The sequence below is a fragment of the Cupressus sempervirens genome, chromosome 3 (genome assembly GCF_028749045.1).
Source record: "Cupressus sempervirens isolate cs-2001-9-10 chromosome 3, ASM2874904v1, whole genome shotgun sequence".
Lineage (NCBI taxonomy): Eukaryota > Viridiplantae > Streptophyta > Pinopsida > Cupressales > Cupressaceae > Cupressus > Cupressus sempervirens.
In genome coordinates this window covers 974,689,586-974,707,198 of record NC_143120.1, presented here as the reverse complement: position 1 = coordinate 974,707,198, position 17,613 = coordinate 974,689,586, and the positions used below count along the sequence as shown (strand labels likewise).

Here is a 17,613-nt window from a genome sequence, read left to right as displayed (position 1 = left end):
ATACAAATCCTTGTCGCTTATGGTTTCTCACGGCCTCATAAATAAAGGCATTCAAAGAAGCAAGTGGTAACTCATGAACGGTTTTAAAAGATTTGTCTTCTTGTTTCATTGAAATGCCAAATGTGCATTTCGGTTTCTAGCAAGAAATTGAATAAATATGGCAAAAGATTTGAAGGTTATGAATCAAGGATAATTTAAAATATATTTATCTACTTGCACGTAGATGTATTTATGAGACGGCATCATATTATTTATTTTATCCAAGGTCGTATCTATTATTATGTATATCTAAATACATACTTTATTTGGAAGATTATTTTATCTTCTTGTACTTGTATTTAAATGTACGTACGAGATAAAATCTTGTATAAAAATAATATTATGGTGTTACCTTTATTTCTATATCTGTGTACGTACATAAATATACATTATAATGATGTGGTGGAAAAGTCAATCAAAAACCATATGAGGTACACATTATTTTTAATTAAAAAATAACTAATATTTTAAATATTTATTTAATAGCGCATGTGTGTCTATTGATTGTATCCTGATGTTCAAGTCTTTAGGTCCTTACCAAGACAGTTAAAGGTCATACCTGTTAACCTGATAATTGGACTAAGCTAGTACCCCATTTCGTTGATCCCGTTTAGAAATGCTTCTCCCCTTCATCTTCTCTTGCAACCACCTGTGCAACATTTTCCATGATAATAACAAGTTCCATGATAAATCCATAATAACATTTAATGTAGATAAGGAATTTAATTATTAACCATAATTTCAAAACCAGGCAACTGCTAATCATCATATGACAAACAATAGATAACGATCATTATCATTAAACAGGTAACATAATGAATACAACGGATATATTTAACTACCATTTTCACAAAATTATGAAAGAAAATCCATTAAATTCAATGGCTATAAATAAATTTAAATTAGGTCAAAATTTGGGATGTAACATACCCTCCCCCTTAAGTTTTTCATCGTCCTCGATGAATGTCACAACAAAACTTAAAATTAAATATCTATTCAGACCATTACATTAATGAAAAGAACTAAAAAGTAAAAGTTCAGGCTCTAGCCCTGGAGAAAAGATGAGGGTATTTTTGGAAAATTTCATGATAATCTTCCCAAGTAGCATTATCCTTTGCATACTGATCCCACTGAACTTTGCATTGAGTCACATCTCAATTTTGTAAGCGTAGCTTACGCACCTTGAGTATTTTGAGTGGTTCTATTTCCACCACCCCTGGTTCTCATACCTGCAATAGGTTCCAATCAATTATATGATCATGATGAGTGATGTATTTCTTAAGGTATGACACATGGAAGACGCCATGCATCCTTGCAAGAGCTGGTGGTAGGGCAATTCTGTAGGCTACTGGGTTCATAATTTCCAATATTTCAAAGGGTCCCACATGCCTTGGGGCCAACTTGGCATTCTTACCAAATTTGATAGTACTCTTTTGAGGTTTTACTCTTAATAGCACCTTTTCTCCCACTGAGAATTCTCTGTGTTCTTTTTGTATCTACACAACTTTTCTGTCTATCATTGGCTTCTTTCAATCTTTAATGAATTTGGATTACCCGTTCTTCCATTTCCTTAAGTATTTGAGCTCCAACAATAATTCTATCTTCTAATTGATTCCAGCTCATAGGAGTTCTACATTTGTGGCCATATAGAGCCTCAAAGGGGGCCATTTTAATGGTGGATTGATATAAATTGTTATAAGCAAATTCTACCAAGGGTAAATACGTTTCTCACTAGTATTGCCGATGCATATAGTAAACTCTCAAAAGATCTTCTAATACCTGGTTTACTCTTTCTGTTTGACCATCTGTCTTGGGATAATAAGCTGAACTAATGTTTAGTTTAGTCCCTAATGCTGAAAATAATGTTTGCCAAAATCTGGAAGTTATCCTACCATCCCTATTTGAGATAATTTTCTCTAGAACTCCATGCAATCTGAAAATTTCCTTTATGAATTAATGAATGATTTTTGGTGCTCCATCGATTAGATTTCCTAGTATAAAATGAGCAACTTATAGTCAATCTATCTACTACTACGAGAATGGTGTTGTGTCTATTACGTGTCATAGGTAACCCCTGTACAAAATCCATGGAAATTATCTACCATTTCCATTCTAGTATCTGATTTGGGTGGAAAAGGCCAGCTGGATAACAATGTTCTGCCTTTACTCTTTGGCATTCTAGGCATCCTGCCACAAATTCTGTTATTTCCCTTTTCATTCCTTTCCAAAAATATAGAAGTTTTATATTTGACAACATTCTAGTCACTCGAGGGTGTCCTGAATGTGGAGCTAAATGGGATTCTTCCAGAATCATCTCCAAAGTTTAGTTTTGTTGGGTATATAAATCCTGTCATGATATCTTAACAATCCATCCTCTTCTATCCTAAATTCTGAATACCTGGGATTATGTGGTCTCTAATGAGAGATTGGTTGATCTCTGCATAAAATTCATCATGCTCTAGATGTTGTAGAGTCTGGTCTTTTAATTTGAAATTTATAATAGCCATTGCAGAAATGTGTCTCCTTCTGCTTAAGGCATCCGCCACTTTGTTTTCCTTGCCCTTGATGCAATTAATGTCAAACTCATAGTCTGCTAGAAATTCCAGCCATCTCCTTTATCTATCATTAAGGTTGGGTTGGGTAAAAATATACTTTAATTCATGGTGATCAAATCGAAGATCGAAAGGTTTCCCAATCAAGTAATGTCTCCACATTTGGACGGCATGTACTATAGTTGCTAATTCGAGTTCATGAAGGGCATAATTTTGCTCGTAATTCTTCAATTTCCTAGACTCGTATGCAATCACCTGCTCATCCTGCATTAGCACACCTCCTACTCCTTCCCCTGATGCATCAGTTATACGACGAATTTCTTTTGTGGGTCAGGTACTCTTAGTATGGGGGCTGTACTTAACTTTTCTTTCAAACATTCAAAAGCTGATTGACATTTTTCAATCCATACAAACTTCCTTCCCTTTCTTTGGAGTGATGTGATTGGATAAGCTATCTTGGAAATTTTTTTGACAAACTTCCTATAGAACCCTACCAATCCCATTAAACTTTTGACTTCTGTCACATTTTTAGGTATAGGCCATTCCTTAATTGCCTTGATTTTTGATGGATCTACAGCTATTCCTTGAGCTGATATAATGTGTCCTAGATACTAGATTTCCTTTTGATAGAAAGTGCACTTAGACAATTTTTTGTATAATTTATGTTCTCTTAGTCTTTGCAAAACCTTTTCTAGATGCTCTTGATGTTTCTTCTCGTTTTTTGAATAAATTAGGATATCGTTTATAAAAAACAATACAAATTTATCTAAACAATCTTGAAATATTTTATTCATCAAATTCATAAAAGCTGCCGTTGCATTGGTTAACCCAAAAGGTAACACTGTGAATTCATAATGCCCATACCTAGTTCTGAATGCAGTTTTGTGAATATCTTCATCCTTGATATGAAACTGGTGATATCTTGACCTCAAATCGATCTTTGAAAATATTGTAGCGCCTTTCATTTGATCAAAGAGGTTGTCAATTCTAGGAAGTGGGTATCGGTTTTGATAGTAACCTTATTGAGCATTCTGTAATTTGTGCATAATCTCATAGTTCCATCCTTCCTAACAGACAATATTGGGGCTCCCCATGGTGAAACACTAGGCCGGATCAGTTTCTTATTTAGCATATCCTACAATTGTAATTTCAACTCCATTAATTCTGTGGTTGTCATCCTGTAAGGGGCTCTCAAAATTAGTTTTGCTCTTGGTGTTATTTATATAGTGAAGTCAAAAACTCGCGATGGAGGTAACCCAGGAAGTTCTTCAGGAAATACGTCCTGATATTTCTTTAGATAAGGGTACTTCTTTTCGAAGGTATCCTTCAAATTTTCCTTCATTTCATGTGGGGCATCTCTCAAATCTTTAATCCTTACTGCAAAGATCTCACAACCTTTTCTTCCACATTTCTTAAGTTGCATGGCGGATATTTGTTTTGATTTAATTTCATGTATAACCCCTTTTATGTTTACCGGTTTGCCTTGGTCATCCAAACAATCTTCAATTTTAGCAAGACAGTCAACCTTGGCCTTATGCTCGCTAAGCCAATTAATGCCTATAATAATGTCGTAAGACCCAAGTGGTGCTACATATAAATTCAATTCAGTGGAGAAATTTGGAAAGTCAACTTGAGCCTCAAACAAACATTGCTCTACCTTAGCCTTTGATTGGTTTGCATATTTGACTGTCCATGGTTTTGCCATAAAACTAGAGCTCTTTGAAAATCTACTTAATAATTTAGGTGATATAAAACATGCAGAAGCTCTAGTATCAATTAAGATGGAGACAGGGTTCCTGTAGATCTTACTCGGAGTTTTGATTAGGCCTATTTGTTGTTCTGCTTGTCGATTTTCAAGGGCTGCGTGGATCCTTTGCTGATAAACATGTTGCTGTTATGGAAGGGGTGATCGGTGTGGTTGATTGATATTGATCTTGACAGGGCATTGATCTTCTCCACAAGTGAAACATCCTGAAGGTGGCCTCTTCTTTTCACTGCCCTTGTTACTCTTATTTGTATTGAAATTACTTTCAGAATCCTTGATTCCATTCCCTTTTGTTTTTGGTTTGCTGAATTTATAATCCTTAAACTATTTCTTCTGAGATCCAGTATCTGTACTTTCTATATTCCAGTTTGTTTTTCTTTTATTATCCCAAATTGAATCACCTCTCTTGATTTTATATTCCTGTCTGATAGCCTTTTCTAGGGCTTCTTCCATGGTTCGAGGAGTGAGAACATCAACTGTCCCTTCAATTCTATTGTTCAATCCCATGATGAATTTCCTCACCTTTAGGTTCCTATCTTGTTGGTATGGTGGTACATACTTCAGTAATCAATTGAATTTCTCCTAGTACTTATGTACAGTTATATCTCCTTGCTTAAGATTTTGGAAATCCAACAACTTTTGGTCATAAAAGGGTTGGGGTAACCAACGACTCCTAAAAATGGTCACAATTTTTTCCCAGGTAATCTTGGTGGTTCTAATGTTTAGTTCAACCTTGGGGTTTCCCCACCATGTAGCAGCTTCTCCAGTAAAGTGATATATTCCCCAAACTGCTTTTGAGGTTTCTGAAAAATTCCTAATTTCAAAGTACTGTTCCATTTCCATTATCCAGGCCTCTACATCCTCTTCGGATTTAGAACCAACGAATTTGGGTGGTTTGACCTTCTTAATATCTGTGGACAGGTCACTCACTATTTCTTGTTTCTTTTGTTTTTCGGTTTGGGTGGGTGAAGCTTGAGAGTTTTCTTGTTATGTTCAGAGACCTTTGTTTCTGTTCTGGGAGGAGGCAAGGATTGCATTTCCTCTTGGTTCTGCCCCATTTGAGTTGTCATCTCATTCATTCTTTTTTCAATATTATCCAACTTAAGTTGCGTTTCTTGCAAAATCTGAATAATAAATCAATGGATGATTGTGGGTTATTTTCATGGACCATATTATGACCTGCAACATTCTCATCGCTGCTCATTTTGTTTGTTTACTGGTTTAACCGGGAAATTGCAAGATTCTTATGCCAATTTGTGTGTGTGTGTGTGTGTGTGTGTGTATATTTTAAAGCATGCCTTCAACAAATTAAAAGAGTTTGCAAGTGGATATAACACATGAATAAACCAATTTATTTAATCAACTTTAATACTTCTATGTTGCATTTATAGCAGCCTTTATTTACAAAAATTTCCTCTTCTGAGGATGTTTACATTATAGAATCTAAATTTTGTTTCTCTGCATTCAATTTAGTTTCAAATATGTACATATCCCACACCATCCAAGATCTATGGAAATGCATAAGAGAATTGGCCTGGCAAGCGTTCTAGTTTTGAATTAGTTTGTTTCTATATGCTACTTTACTAGCAGGAGTCCACCTGACTCTTTCCTTCTTCATTCGTTGCAAGGCCTGTTTCAGTGTTTCATTGTCTTGAGGCATGGAACAACAAGTGTAATCGTAGTTTGGCATGTTCTTAATTAGATACTAGAAGATGGGATGTCATACCTTCTTGCGAGGTGTTTTATGTACTTGCATCTTATACATTTATTCTAAGAATTTTCAAGTTTACTAGAAAGTAGTGTGCCCTAGGCTCAGTGTCAAACCCAACACTCTGATACCGGATGTAACAAATGAATTTTCATAACAAAATAAAGGAGAACCAATATCTGGTTTCACATAGGAATGAAAGAGTTTTCCTCAACTAACTATTGAAACAAAATATCTTGAATCCTTTTCATGAGACATTAACTGAAATAATGATTAACTAAAATAACTGTAATAACGATGAATTGAAATAACTGTAATAACGATCAACTGAAATAACTATAATAACAATCAATTGAAATAACTGAAATAACTATAATAACGATCAACTGAAATAACGATTAACTATCTTTCCTTGCATACAAGTAAAGTAAATGCATAACATGAAATAGAAAGAGGAACATACAAGGAGTATTTGGTGAATCTTTAGTTAGTTGTACAAGCCTCGACTATCGGTAAGAGGAGACGCATTGACTTAGGCTTAACCTCCCAACCTCAGACCATATTCATCCTTACACAATCTATTGAATAGAAAGACCCTCCTTACCCTAGGATCAGGCTTGAGATACTTCTAGACCAGCCACCTGAGCATTCCGGTGTTTAGATTGTACGCACAGTTATGGACGAACATGTCTGAATAATTGACACTACTAACATCAAGTGACCATATATGGAAAACATGCCTTAAATGACCTTGACCAAGGCTTTCGAATGGGTTCATTGACCCAATCACCATTGCTCGACTTGACAATAGGGGAACAATAAGTATGAACATGCATGAGCTATTAAATGATTTTCCCTTTTCAAAAATATTTGTGTTTGTTATGTCACATCTGATTTTACTTCCATGTTAATTGCAGATTTCTTTCCCTCCTCTTCACCTCTTCCATGGCCATTCAGTCGGGTGACTCCTAGGTGTCTAATTCTCAGAGTTTAACCAACTCATGCTGCTGATCTTCAGCTGGTATACTAATATTCCAAGTTCCAATATATCATAGCTTATATGACTTGAGGAAAAATAATCTTAAGGCTTGCAGAAAAAGAATACCATTTGATTCTGGTACATAGCAATAGAAGAAAAAGATGTAACAATACATCATGATCAATCGGTCTTGACTCAACATGGGAAGACCCACAAAGAAACTATTCAATGATATTGAACAAGGATGTTTGTACGGTATTTTATGGAATTATATCTTATTGTTGTAAACACAAATGCAGTAGTAGAAAAAAAATGCATCAATCGAATATGGAAGCTGACCACATAACCCAGTAAGACTTGAAGATAACTGAACCTTGGTTGGACGCTATCAACCAGTTCCTTTACAGCAGAAATTCTGAACACTAAGGTTCAGAATGTTTTCCAATCACGACTTTCAGCAAGCAAGAATATTGAGAGGAAAAAATGTGACCGTAATATTAGAGTTCAAAATCGTGAGGGAGGAGAAATACAACTCCTTGTCTCTTATGGTTTCTCATGGCTTCATAAATAAAGGCACTCGGAGAAGCAAGCCGTAACTCATGAATGGTTTTAAAAGATTTGTCTTCTTGCTTCATCGATATCAAATGCCAAATGTGCATTTCGGTTTCTAGCAAGAAATTGAATAAATATGGAAAAAGATTGGAAGGTTATAAATCAAGGATAATTTACAATATGTTTATCTACTTGCACGTAGATGTATTTATGAGATGGCATTATATTATTTATTTTATCCCAAGGTCGTATCTATTATTATGTATATCTAGATTCTAAATACATGCTTCATTTGGAAGATTATTTTATCTTCTTGTACCTGTATTTAAATGTACGTACTAGATAAAATCTTGTATAAAGATAATACTATGGTGTCACCTTTATTTCTATATCTATGTGCACGTACATAAATATACATTATAATGAGTTGGTGGAAAAGTCAATCAAAAACTATCTGAGGTACGCATTATTTAGTTTCCCTCACTTAAATATATATAATAATAATATATTTGTCAATAATAACATTTACAATAACCATAACACGAAATACCTTTTATTAATATTTTGAATATTCAAATCATTACCTTTGAAATGACATTAAAATTATTTCCATACCTCACGATATAACTTAGGTAGAGAATATCGGTTGGCATCGTGATGCTACCCCATTAATGGGATGTCAAACACTCAAATCACGTAGCAACCCTTCATGTTCGGTTCAGAGTCTGTTCGGTATTGTCCTATACTATTCGATCTTTAATCTTTCCCATCACCCTTCGTGGGCCCTTGTCTCTGATTCTGATGGTGGTGGGTCCCTTCATGTTCACGTGACATACCTTTATAGATTTTAATGTAATTTCCAAATATATTCTTCACACTCTCCAATGTTTTATCATACACAACAGTTATGCAATTTACAACTCCCAATGTATGGTATAAATTTGTTCTTTTTACTTGAATGACAATAATAGTCTGTAGCCGATGGTCAATGGAGAGCACTGATGGTCGTTGGTCAATGTGATGCTTGCATCTAATAACTTCCTCCTATATTCTTGCTAAGTCGACAGTGACCCACCTTGTTTGGTTTTTCATTGTCTTTCTTTCCTTGTGGATATGCACTGGCATCCATGATGACAATATCTCAAGTATCTATGCTTTTGTTTGGTGCACCCTCTTTCTATTCATGACTGGTAGACTTGGCTCTTACCATACTCCATGTAGAGAGTCTTGGCTTTTTTTGAACAATTATATCGACTAACATGGAGACTGTCAACGATCAATGCAAGTTTAATTTATTTCTTCTTACGCTATGATGCCTACGTGTCTTCTGGTTTTTCCCGCTAAGAATCCCTTATCCACGCGCTGATCCGCATCTAATGTTTCTCCTCCAATCAAGGCAATGAAGGGTTTTTATTTTTTATTTTTATAACTAACATATTATTCCTCCCACGATCTTTTTATAATAGAGGATCATGTGCTTGCTTGCGTGGGCACTTCAGTTCAACACTATCGACTAAGAGTGTCAAGCGTTTGAATCACAATTACAACTTTAACCCTGTCGGTGATTGTAGTTACTTTTTGTAGAACCCGACAAGTGCAATCATTAAATGTCCACGTTTCTTCAAAAAACCCAAACTATTCACATCAGTGATCACCACATCATAGGAAGTGCTGAATGCAATTACATGTTCGAATCTGGTCTTGTAAAACCTAAATGTAGGTGGCTTGACAGATTTTGAAGATGCATACGCAATCAGATTCAAACATGATGAGCATTTTACCGCTCTACTTTGTGCAGAGCTTGTTGAGGAATCCTCACATGATGGTGAGAAAATATCTTTATTTTGTGCTCTCCCTCCACACTCATTGTCATTCTGGTCCATAGTAGGTAATGACTGAGAATGATAGCGAGCCTCACCATATATTGTTCATCTGTCCTCAAAACTAGTGGTTTGCTATTCTTCTTTATGCTTAGGTTAAAGATTCTTCACATCCAGCATGAATGATCACTGCTTGTGTACTTCGATGTTCTCTTAATTCCACTTTGCAATAGAAGAAGTCGCTAGTAATTCTAAAACACGTCCTCTTACATTTTCAACCTAGCTATAATACCATGTTGGTTTTCGGTGATATCTGCAAATGTATTTCAATTGCCTATTATGGTATATGTTTTCCAATGGCAGCAATATCACTCTTATTTATATTAAGGAAGAGACACGGAGAGACATGCCTATCCATAATTATCTAATTTAATATAATAACAAATGATTATTTAATTATATAATATCTCATATATATAATATCTCACACTTATATATATATATATATTTCTGCACTTTAGTCTCATAGTTTATCCAACTAAAGCTACCAAACATCAACATAATGATATAGATATAGGTTAATAAAATGCATAGAAATTACATGTAGACTTCCAAATCAGATTTGAAGATGTAAGATACGTTGGGTTAATCAAAATGTAATGTTTGGTGAACTAGGTCTCTAAGTGCATAAGTGATATGATATGATTTAACTAGATGCATATAGTTCAAAAAGTAATGCAAGCATACATTGGGTCACCAAAATGTAACGCGGGTAAAAGGTGAAATAGGAACCACAAATTCATGCATTCAAACATGTAATCTACTTTATGCTTATCCCACTACATTTGAAGGAGAATGATCTAATAGGCTCAAGATGACTCAAGTACAAAGTGGATGTAGTAGTCTATTGTAGGGAACTATAACTATGCAATTGTAAATGAAGAATGTGAGAAATAAGGCTAAATAGGATGAAGTGGTGGTTTTTTACATGCATAGGGAGACATAAGACTAACAGACAAATTGCAGAAAAGATTCAACAAATGCAGACTGTAACTGACTTGCAATATACATTTTAGGTTGAAATAGAGGGACTAGGGCAATTAGGTTGGCTTGCTCCTTGGACTATAATTTCCCTGTTTTTGGGTCTTCTAGCAATCTAGTTGTTGCAAACATTTTGAGTTGATTCAAGGGGTGTTTTGATATTTCCAATGAGCTTGGTTGGTTTAGAGGAGTTAAATGACGCTTTTAAGTTTTAGTTGTTATTTTCGGCTTTTGTTTTGAGTTCCAAGATTCTTGGAGGGAGCATCTATTTTTGGTAAGTCACACAGTTAGGCTCATTTATCATTTTATATCATTAGGATCACTTTTACGTTGTCAGATTTTGATTTCAATGCTTTTCAATCATTTTACTGTAATTGACTTGCAGTGTGCATTTTAGGTTGAAATAGAGGGACTAGGCCGACTAGGTCGGCTTGTTCCTTGGATTATAATTTCCCCGTTTTTGGGTCTTCTAGCAATCTAGTTGTTGCAAACATTTTGAGTTGATTCAAGGGTGTTTTGATAATTTCAATGAGCTTGGTTGGTTTAGAGGAGTTAAATGACACTTTTAGATGTTATTTTCGGCTTTTGTTTTGAGCTCCAAGATTCTTGGAGCATCTATTTTTGGCAAGTCACGTAGTTAGGCTCATTTATCACTTTTCATCGTCAGGATCACTTCTATGTTGTCAAATTTTGATTCCAATGTTTTCCAGTCATTTTACTATTGGCTATAATTTAGTTAAATTTACTAAGGTTACTATTTTAATGAAAATTGTCCAATGAGAACCTTAGTGCTATAGCTTGTTGGAATTGGCATGAGAAGTTTTAAATCTCGGGCACATAAAACAAACAACTTGAGTGTCAAATTATCATTATTTTAATGAAAAGGTCATTTCGGAGCAATGGGAGTTTAAAATAATAAAGTAACTTTATTATAATGTCAACTTTAAATAATACATAAGGTTACTTTTGGAGAGAAAATAAAGAGTGATTTTCAATCACACATTGAGAATGGAGGCTCACCAATGTTTTGGGAGGTCTTTATAAAGGAGCCTCATCTTTCTCTAAGGATATGTTATATGGAGAGTTTATTTGTCTTCACTTGTTTTGGAGAGCTTTCTATTGGATCATCTTCTAGGACAAAAACCCTTGGAGATATTGCATGACTTGGATGGAAAACCAAGATCACTTAAGAAGGGATTCATCACGGGATTCCATGGAGCTACATTGCATTTCAGAACAGGTTTGAAGCTACATTGCACTGTAGATTTTTAGATCAGTTTGGAGGCATTCATTTGTGGCATTGTGACATGAAGGCTTAGGGTTTCAAACCCTAACCTTGACACCATTCATAGAGTAAGGAAGCAACTTGACCAAAGGAGGGTTTTTTATGCATATGCTGGCTGCTAGGGTTTGGTTGGCGTTCTGTTTTTTAGAGAAGACCTTTGGAACAGTCCTACATTTTGATCGGCATTTTCAGTTGTTTTTGGGACAGCCTTGCATATTTCACTTCAGCAAATCCTAGCAGCCATCATGATGTATTTTTGGAGTTGATTTATATGTCATTTTATTGTAATACATCTTTCTTGTTTGGAGGGATCGGCAGGGCATGTTTATCGACATCTTTTTGACATACTTCATGAGACTTGAACTGAACTATATAACAACACTCTTCTAAGTTGATTTGGCAAATAAGGTCAGATATTCTAACTAGTGGTTTGTAATCTGCATATATCTGCCATTACTGTCATTTCATCATGTTTATGTTCTCTCTAAAAATAGTGTGAGGACAAAAATGTTTGCATGAAATATGAAGGTTGTTGGTTGTGGATGGCATAATATGCATTTTCTACACATTTCTATTTGAATTGGCAATAGTTGTAGACCCAAAAAACATAAGCTATAATCAGATACCAGATAGCAGAGAAAGGCAACCACTACACCAAAAGCTCAGGGTCATGGTGAATGGTGCCCAATGGCGTTAAGAGGGGGTTTTGTCCCCCCAAAGTGCCAGCACAGGCCAACCCCCTCGTGGACAAGTGGCTGCCCGATCATGGGTGGGTCTGAACCTTGGGTACATGCCTAACGAGAATTCACACCATCACAACATTTATGCTGGGACTTAGCCCACCATGCTCTATAAGGCTCGACCTCGAGACCTTGACTTTGATGCTAAGAAAGACAACTGCTACACCAAAAGCCCAAACTGATGGTGAATGGCACTTATCAGCATTAAGAGTGGGATTTCTGTCCCATCAGAGTGCTAGCGCAAGCCAGCCCCCTTGTTGGCATGTGGCTGCCTGATCATGGGTGGGTCCTAGGCTTGGGTGCTAACCCGGTAGGAATCTGCATCACTGCAACATTTAGGCTGGGACATCGCATAGATTGACGCACCCAAATTGGCCTGTTCCCAACAGTTCCAGAACTGACAAATCGTAAATTGTAGCTCTCCTCCTATCTGTCTGTAACTCTTTTTGTGCGTTCGTAACCCATTCCTTCACATACAAGAAGAGAGATGTTGTTTAGAAAGGGGTTTGCCTAAGTCAATATCTGGTTTAGGAATTAACCTTGAATTGGAAATAAATTGAACTTGGATTGAAAGCGTGTTGATGTGTAGCAGAGGCTACATCTGAAAAGTGGAATGCTTTTACCTTCTCAGGCCTTCTTGATATCATAATGCTTATGAAAATTTTAAGGCTGACATGATGTAGTTGACTTTAGGACAGGAAGATCATGGATGCCATCACAAATGCGTAGATCTGCAAATTACTCCTTGTATTCAATACCTTGGATGCTTGATCTCTTGCTTTCAGACTTGAGGTGCAAAATTGTAGTTGTAAGCTTGAATTGATGCTTGAGGATTGCAAAATGAAGGAAGATAGCTTGCTTATATACCTCTCCGAAGCATTTCAAGATGTTGATTTGGACTCAATACCCTTAAGGGGAGCTATAAGCCTTTAACTTCTCACAGAGATATTGGATGTCTGGGTTAAGGTCATAAAACTCATGCACCAAGCTATAAAAGAAGAAAATGCTGAAACAATAGAAATCCTCAACAAATTAACCATTTAAACATTGCATAATGTGTAGTAAATTCCTTTAAATGCATTGACTATAACAATTATATAAATATAGGTTAATGAAATGCATACAAATTAGATCTAGCATCCAAGTCAGATTTAAAGGAGATGTCGGATGCGCTGGGTTCACCAAAATCTATGTTCAGTGAACAATGTCTCTAAATGCATAATGATATGATACAATTCAACGAAATGCATACAAATGGAATCAGAAATTAATGTGAGTATCCATCAGATTCACCAAAATGTAATGTAGGGAAAAGTTGAAATAAGATTCACAAGTTCATGCATGCAAACAAGGAATCTATTTCATGCTTATCCCACTTCATTCAGAGGAGAATGCAAAGTGGATTTAACGGTCCTTCATTGTGGGTGGACTATGACTATGCTATTGTAAATGAAGACTGCAAGAAATAGGTCTGAATAGAATGAAATGGTGGTTTTTTGCATGCATAGGGAGACAATAAACTAACAGATAGATCGCAGAAGAAACACAGGCCATAAGTGACCTATGGTTTGAATTTAATGCTGAAACAGAGGGATTGGGGTGCCAAGGTTGGCTTGCTCCTTGGACTGAGGTGCCCAGCTTGGCCCGCTTCCAACAGTTCCAGATCTGACAAATTGCAAGTTGTAGCTCTCCTAATTTATCAGTAACTCTTTCGCGTGTCCATAATTTGTTCCAACACACAAACAAGAAAAGGAATGTTGTATAGAAAGGAGTTTGCCTAAGTCAAGCCTTGGTTTAGGAATTAACTTTGATTTGGAAATAAATTGAACTTGAATTGGAAGTGCGTTGATGTGTAGCTAGGTCTGAAAAATGGAATGCTTTTACCTTCACAAATCTTCTTGATATCGAAATGCTCATGAAGATGTTGATGTTGACTTTAGGTTAGGAAGATCATGGAGGCCATCACAAATGCATATATCTGCAAATCACTCCTTGTCTTTAATGCTTTGTATGCATGATCTCTTGCTTTAGGACTTATGATGCAAAACTGTAGTTGAGAGACTGAATTGATGTTTGTGGATTGCAAATTGAGGGACGATAGCTTGCTTATACACCTCTCCCAAACATTCTGGGGTGTTAAACTCGAACCATGCAGATGCAAGTTTAAAATTCCTGCTCAAGCAAGCTGCCTGTGAAGCAGTTAAAATTTGGACCCATACATCAGAGAGTAGGGCACCCAGGTCGTCCTGCTCATGGGAGCAGGGTGCCCAAGGGGCCTTGCTCCCTCTCATGTGGTCCCAAATTGGGACCTGAGGTCTTAAATTGAAAGAAGAAGCCAGAATTACAGCTGAAATGGAGCTAGATCAAGCATGTCGGGTACCGAAGCCAGAAATGCTAAAATAGGGCCTAGGTAAGCAAGAAATTGCATAGGGATGCAATTTATGATGCTACAATTCCTAATGCGGTTGATTGTAAGGAATAGCTGACCAATTATCAATGATATTAGGGTGTATTGATTTAGAATGATGCTTGTATGGATTTAGATGCTATCATGGATTCTTGATACTTGTTTTTAATCTCAGTTTTTCTAGCAATTAATATTGCTTGCAGACCCTAAATCACATAAAGGGCATTACAATTGGTAATTTTATTTTGAAGTTTATTGGTAAAGATAATGCGATTCTCATCCAGAGTTGGAATTGCTGTTTTAGGTAAATCCTAAGGTGGACTCTACAGTCCCTTAGATTCAGTCCTCAAACTGTTTGTTATTGATGAAATTTCATGTAGTAGTGGCAGGCTGTATTCAAATCATTGAAAATGCTATGACGTAGTTGTTTAGTTTTATTCTTCCACAAATAAACGTTGATACAACAGGATATCAGAGCAGTTTTTGTATTCAATTTCAACAAAATATTTGCTTCTTCTGCAAGACAACATTGATCCAAAGGCAGGTTTGTTTTCCAATCATTGAGAGAAAAGCACAAGACATTATTACTATGTGCAAGTTACAGTTCGAATTCGATGAAATGTTGTTTATATATGTTACCCAAGGGCCAAGAGTATACGAAATTTGAATTCTTTGGAGAATTGTGCTCTTGAATACAGACAAAATGCATACTTCTTTTGCAAGACAATATTCATTCAAAAAGCAAGTTTTTTATTTTTATTTTTTTCAAATCTTTAACAGGAAAGTACAGGGTTGTCATGAGTAGTAGTTAGTTCCAGTTCGGTTTTGATTTAATCTTGTGTGAAATTTAAATCGATCACTGGACGTCAGTAGGAAAGGGAATATAGTTCCACTCATGCATTTATTATGCTATTCATGAAAGATTGGAGACTGCAATATGCATCCATCAGTTCTATAATCTATTGTCTAGATGTTGTTAACACCATATTCATCACCATTTATGCATCTTATTTTCAAGTTATTTATAGATAATTTACTGGTCATGTTTAATTACTGCTTGTTATTTGAGTTCCATTACACCCAGAAATATAAATTTTGAAGCTCATTTTTTGCATTAAATTTTTGAAATTATTAATTGATAATTTCTTGTGTTTGTTTAAACAACTTATTTAGTTACATCTGCATCAGATTTTTAATTTGTACAGTCTTGGATATTTTTAGTTACTTTTTATTTGTTGAATTCCATTACTGGCAGAAATTCAAATAACAAAGACAAATTCACTTTCTGCATTTTATTTTGAAATTATCAATTGACATTTTTTGCACCTTGGTTGTGTTAAAAACTTATTTTGTTACTGTTGCTTATTTCTTGATTTGCTTTGCAGGCAGAAATAACAATCACAAAGCTCACAAATCGCGTACATGTATATGCAGTGGAAGGAGGACCTCCAATGATTTTTGATGTTGATGGACGAGGAAATGACATTTTTCCAACAGGTGCTCACTGCATTTAATATTTTAGTATGCATTATTCTCTCTTTTTTTAAAGTTTTCCACTTTGTATAATCTTTATGACAGGAATATATGTTTCACCATTAGGATTCTTCATGCCCTTTATTTTCCTTTTATATTTGATATTATGAAGCTACTATCATTGTTGTAGTCAACCTTTGTTGGTAGTTAATATGCTTGCATGTATTGTTTTGCTCAGTGTTTTATATAGTCTATTTTATGGAACCGTCAGGCACTTTTTCAATCCTTTATAACAATAGGATTGAATGGGTTCGTATAGATTTGAAGCTGGGAATATGTAATGAGAGTTATGCCCTCTTTTCCTTAGAGGGTTGCAAAGAATGATTAATATTTTTGTATGGATTTGGTGAAAATTTGCCTCAAAAATATTGCAAGGCCACAATAACAATGACCAAATAAGTTTAACCATTATCTGAATGATTTCTGCCATGAATCATAAGAGTATTGATTTGCGAAGCTAAATTGTCCAATGAATGGAGTTCTAATGTGTTTGACCCGTTGAGATTATGTAAGGTACCTAACTGTGAAAGTGAAATATATTCAATAATGCACTGCACTATATTCTTGTTGGTTTATGCACGAATTTGCTCTTTATGCATAATTCCCAGTTTCAAAAATATTGAATAGCCGATCTCCCTTCTATTTTTGGATAGATGGATAATGGCATGAGATCTTCTGACTTTATATTTTGAGCCTTTTTCAATGGTTGCCGATTTGACCACCTTGGACATTTTAAAGTTAAATGTACATGATTAATTAGAGTCCGTTCAGAATGACAAATCACATTCTTCTATTTAGACCAGTGTCACTGGGGTGAGGAAAGGGGCTGTTTTCTCTCTGCATATAATCATTATGGGTCATTACATGCCTTTGGTGAAGGTATGAACAATCATGGCCTTGTTTTCTCTGAAACATTATATGGACTGGTCGCCTGCAATTTGCTGATTGGCCTTTTGAAAACTTTTTTGCAAACTTGGCAAGATTTTTTAGGTTCACATCAAGTCTTTGTATGATATAGTCATCCTTTTTATTTTTCAATGTTGTGGCCTTAGTTATTGATCCTTTTACTAGTTCTGGTGTGGTTTTGGGAGTTTGGTTGATGGACTTGGTCAAAAAGAAATTTGGGGTTGGGTTTGCCCATACAAAAACATATAAAAATCAGAAATACATACATATTTCTAGCAGTAATTAA

The 17,613-nt window shown here is 35.5% G+C and overlaps 1 protein-coding gene across 8 annotated transcripts in view; it reads left to right on the top strand.

Annotated features, from left to right (window-relative positions):
* The window catches only part of LOC149570007 (eukaryotic translation initiation factor SUI1 family protein), a 62,904-nt gene that overhangs the window by 24,742 nt on the left and 20,549 nt on the right, over positions 1-17,613 (top strand). For all 8 annotated transcript variants that reach the window (XR_016362878.1, XR_016362879.1, XR_016362880.1 and 5 more), the window contains exon 3: positions 16,274-16,385. Coding sequence is in view for 5 of the 8 variants with exons in the window: in XM_089822667.1 (XP_089678793.1) it covers positions 16,274-16,385 (112 nt within the window). In the remaining 3 variants the exon portion in view is untranslated. The remainder of the gene's footprint in view (positions 1-16,273; positions 16,386-17,613) is intronic.